This window comes from Aplysia californica, unplaced genomic scaffold (genome assembly GCF_000002075.1).
Source record: "Aplysia californica isolate F4 #8 unplaced genomic scaffold, AplCal3.0 scaffold00259, whole genome shotgun sequence".
Classification (NCBI taxonomy): Eukaryota; Metazoa; Mollusca; class Gastropoda; order Aplysiida; family Aplysiidae; genus Aplysia; species Aplysia californica.
In genome coordinates, this window is record NW_004797529.1 from 545,378 (window position 1) to 550,220 (window position 4,843).

A 4,843-nucleotide genomic window follows, 5' to 3' on the forward strand; every position below is an offset into this window, starting at 1 on the left:
CTGAAGTTTGCCCAAAGGCAAGATCTTTTCACATCCATCTTTGTTGTTCGGGCAGCGTATATCAAAATTCAGGATTTCCCTTTTGGCAAAATTATCGGGAAACAAATCAGCCTCTGTGAGTCCTTCGTTATCCACGGGGCATCGAGCGCTGGAGTCTCTGAAAAAACAAAAGACCAGAAAACATTTTTTTTTTCAAGTAGAGGTTTTACGGCGCTTGCAACTGTATATGGTCCTATGAGCGCCAGAAGATTAGAGGTGTTACAAGAGAGTAACAAACATAAAAAAGAAGAAGGGGAGATAAGGATGATAGATGTTTGATAGAAAAGAAGAAGCAAACCACACCAGAGCACACGCCAACCACTCACCCAGAAAACATGGCGGACAAAGTGGCTTAGTCAAGTTGTTAGTTTTAACAAGAGTTTTACAGCACTTACAACACAAATAGGTCACATCGACTGCCCAGTGTGCAACTCCGTCACATGCCACTTTTCAATATGGCGTACGGCAATATGGTGTATGGCAGTCATACACCGGATGCGACACAGATGTTACCATCAGACATATTTTAACAGAATGTCTCGACTTCGGAGAGACTCAAAGGGAATATTTGTGGTGTCGGTGGCCTAGTGGTTAGGCTCTCGGACTCGCAACCGTAAGGTCGTGGGTTCGAATCCCGTCAAGGGCCCGACGTTGTGTCCTTGGGAAAGGCACTTTACACGAATTTCCTCACTTCACCCAGGTGGGAATGGGTACCCGGCTATAGACAGCGAAAGATCTTGTCAGTTTGTTAGTGTTTGAGCGCTTAATCGGCTGCTTGCACTTTATGCTTCCTGGGAAGCTGAGAATGTTTCGGAGTGTTCTATGGTCTGCTGGGGTAATAATATAGTGTAAAGCGCATAGAGCCTGCTGTTGAGCGGGGATATGCGCTATACAAATGCTATCTATTATTATTATTATTTATTATTATTTTTAATGCCAAAAATTGCAAGAATCTGTTGTCCAGAACAATGCTGCACATTTATCTTTACGGAAAAGAAAGCGAGACTCTGCTAAACTTCTTTAACAGACATTGCAATGGCATTTTAAATCTGGTGGTTGACCCGAGACCAACCATGCAGTGAAGTGTTGTGTATACAGCCATCTTGTGTTTCGCGCGTTCATATTACCTTATGCAGTTGTGAGTGCCGTAAAACTCTTACTAAAACAAAATATGAGTCTTACACTCAAAAAGTATTTCTCACCTCAAGGCTCTCAGAATGCAGTCTCGGCAATATGTTTTCTATAAGCAAAAATAGTTCTCAGAACGCACTCAGGAAGCAGTCTCGGCAATATGTTTTCTATAAGCAAAAATAGTTCTCAGAACGCACTCAGGAAGCAGTCTCGGCAATATGTTTTCTATTTATAAGCAAAAATATATCTCAGAATGCAGTCTCGGCAATATGTTTTCTATAAGCAAAAATAGTTCTCAGAACGTACTCAGGAAGCAGTCTCGGCAATATGTTTTCTATTTATAAGCAAAAATATTTCTCAGAATGCAGTCTCGGCAATATTATAAGCAAAAGTAGTTCCCACCTCAGCGCCCGCAGGATGCAGTCTCGGCAAAACCTGTGCCCGCACTTGGTCTGGCGCGGCTCTCGGAGGATGAGCAGACAGATGGGGCACTCGTAGCGCGGCTCGGGGGGCGGCACAAAGTCGTACTCGTAGCCCTCCATGGTTTCCGACAGCGAGGACGGGTAGCTGCTCCCCCCGCTGGGGAAAGTGGCCTGCTCCGTGCTGGTGCTGCTGTAGTAGCTCATTGTTCCCACAACTCACTGGAGGGACAAACGTACGTGATTGTGACAAATACATTTATATAAATATTTATATATATATATAAAGAAAGAAATAATGATAATAATAATAATGGCCATATTAATAATAAAAATAATAATAACAATAGTAATAAAGGTAATAATAGTAATAAAATAACAATAATAACAAAATAATATAAATATAATATATATATAATATAAGAATATAATATAATATATATATCGTCGGCAGAGAATTCTAAATCGTCTAACTCGAAATTTTCTCGAATTGCTTTTTTCCTTAAAATAGATAGACATAACGAATGGCTACGTCCTATTAAAATCTAGAACAATTTTGACAAACAAAAGTCTTGTTTTAAAGAGAAATTCTAACCGTATATTCCGACTGACTTCCGTGACTGAAGAATTCTAACCGTCTAATTCGTTTAGGTAGTCCGCCATTGTGGATCATGGCGATAACGTTTTGCTCTGAAGGAGACGTTTGATTATAAATAAATGTAAAATCAGAAAAGGCTGCTTTTGTTTAAAGGGTTGGTTGACTGTGTTGAGCCTGTGGAGAAAAAGGAGAGAGAAAGCAGAAGATCGTGGTCCATGAAGTACCATCTGCGAGTGAATGGGGCCAGAGTAAAAGTGTGCACGGTTTTCTTCTTAAGTCCTGTACTTTATTACTAGTGTGTTCACATTGTTCTCACATGTGGGTTGGGTGTAGCAGAGGGTGAGGTTCCAGTTCAGAGAAAAGGAAGAAGCTAGCCGTACTTAATGACGGCTAGACTGGCAGTCTAGCCGTACTTATTCTTAATATGATGGCTAGACTGACCATTTACAAAAAATAGGCCTACTGAATTGTAAATATACATTTTTAGTGTGCAGTACCTAAAGTATTTGTATTTGAGACGAAACCAGGTGCCTTAATGAAAGTGCATGTATTTTAAACCTCCTGTTTTCTAATGTTTTAATAGGACCTAAGATAAGTACGGCTAGACTAAATAAATTTGCTCCTTGTGTGGCTGATTTTTTGTCATCTGATTTGACTCCAGATCATTATATTCAGATGGATGTGGTTGTATCAGAACTGCAAAGTCACAATGAGTTCTGCACTGTTACATTTCAGCTCTGTCAATGGTAAAACTGTAACATTAAAATTCCTGAAAGTGGCTATTCTCACCCGCCCGGAAGTTCTCGCAAGATCAACTCCTCCCCTCTTCTCTCTCTCTCTGTCTCATTCTGAATACTGTCTATCGGTGTGGACAATCAAATTGACCAAAACAAAGTTAAAAAATGATGTTAAAACACAAAAGTAAATTAATTTGGTTGTCTACAAAGATGCTACGGCTATTTAACTTTTCGAATCGAGCCGAACTACGCGGGTCGCCATTTTGTTTTGCCCGGAAATTCTCGCGCTACTCCTCTCTCTCTTTCTCTCTCTCTCTCCACTGCCCACAGACAAAATTGTACGCTTTTAGTAGGCTACAGTTGTAATGGAACGTTTGTTCACGGCACAGAATTCTACAATTTTTCTGTTATCACAGTGTAGAATTCTGTGGTTTAGGGTGAACGCAAAATTTGGTGAACGCGCACCGGGTGAGAATAGCCACAAGACTCGCCTGCACTATTCTCACTCCGGGTGAGAATAGAGGTGGCCAAAATTCCTAGAGAAGGGCTATACACAGATGGAGTTGGACAGTGCTCACAGTACATCTACTACTACTACCCAGCTGATTATGTCAGGCTAATGGAAGAAAGTAGGATAGTGAAGCCATATATATATGTAGTCAAGTATTTGACTCATGTATCTTTTCTGATTTCATCAAACTAACCAACCAGAGTTTTTACACCAGATAGCCAAATTAAATACAAACTGAGATTTGATGATGACTGGTCACATCTGCCTTTGAAGCGCGGCGAGTCCACAGACATACTCTATAAAGACATGAAGGGACTGCCTCTGTACCAGGGTAGAAAGTTTAATTCGTCCATATTCTAATCTAGATTCTAGGCCTATTCATTCCATCATATTTTTAGAAGGTTCAATCATTTCAATTATCACCACAGACAGTCTAGATCTAGAAAATCTAGATTAGTTTTACCCTGGATCTGCCAGAAAAAAAAAGTAGTCAAAATTTGGGAATTACAGAGAAAGCAGCAGACAGCCTTGGCAACACTTTCAAGACTTACACAGTGGTAGAGGGCCGAGGCGGTACACACACAATAGTGCGGTACACACACAATAGTAGTAGATCTAGTAGTGCACACGGCACAGTCACACAGTAACTTAGTATTAGTAGTCGTTAAATCTAAAGATCTTATCCAGCAGTGTACGAATATATCTAGGTCTACATCTTGAATCTAGGAGATCTTGTTTCTAGTGACTCTAGATTCTAGATCTATCTAGAAGATCTAGAGATCTATTATAAACCGCAACGTAACCGTAACGATTTACAAATTGCGTACTATAAACTTAAAAAACGGGCTAACTAAGTTACTAAGTCCAAAGAAAGGCCAAGTCCAAAACAGAAGAATCAATTGTCAATGAAGCTGTTCATCGACTACAAACACTCACCACTGGCTCACATCTTGTATGATCATTCTACACCAGCAGAGACAGCAATAGGAGGCTGACGACTCATAATGATCAAGGCATATTTTGATCGACCACGCAACAACAAACCCACTTCAATCAGTGGGAAAAACAGCGTTAGTTCCAGGAAGTAAAATAGATGAAATCAAATCGAAGAGCCATTTTGTGTGCAAAAATTAATGTTCAAGTAAAAAAGTTATCCATCGAAGCTGGTGACTTGATTCTACGTAATGACGTTTCCTGGGGGTGGGGCTTGTTCAATTTACTGAGTGTCACCAACTAGATTATCTAGATCTAAATCTAGATCTAAATAAATTATGAAATATTATTATTTTTGAGTTTATACATTTCGATGAAATAAAGTCGGACCCCCCCCTCTCTCTGTGTCTCTGTCTCTGTTCTTTCTCTCTCTCTCTGGTTCTCTCTCTCTCTCTCTCTCTCTCTCTCTCTCTCT

The 4,843-nt window shown here is 40.1% G+C and overlaps 1 protein-coding gene across 1 annotated transcript; it reads right to left on the reverse strand.

Moving 5' to 3' along the window:
* LOC101846144 (TNF receptor-associated factor 6-B) lies at nt 1-4,526 on the reverse strand (the record flags this gene model as incomplete). The annotated part of the gene is given in 3 exon segments (XM_005100768.3): nt 1-157; nt 1,573-1,811; nt 4,372-4,526. Coding segments are annotated over 2 exon segments (381 nt in total), but the record flags the coding sequence as incomplete, so codon positions are not given.
* Between the last annotated feature and the right edge of the window lie 317 nt (nt 4,527-4,843).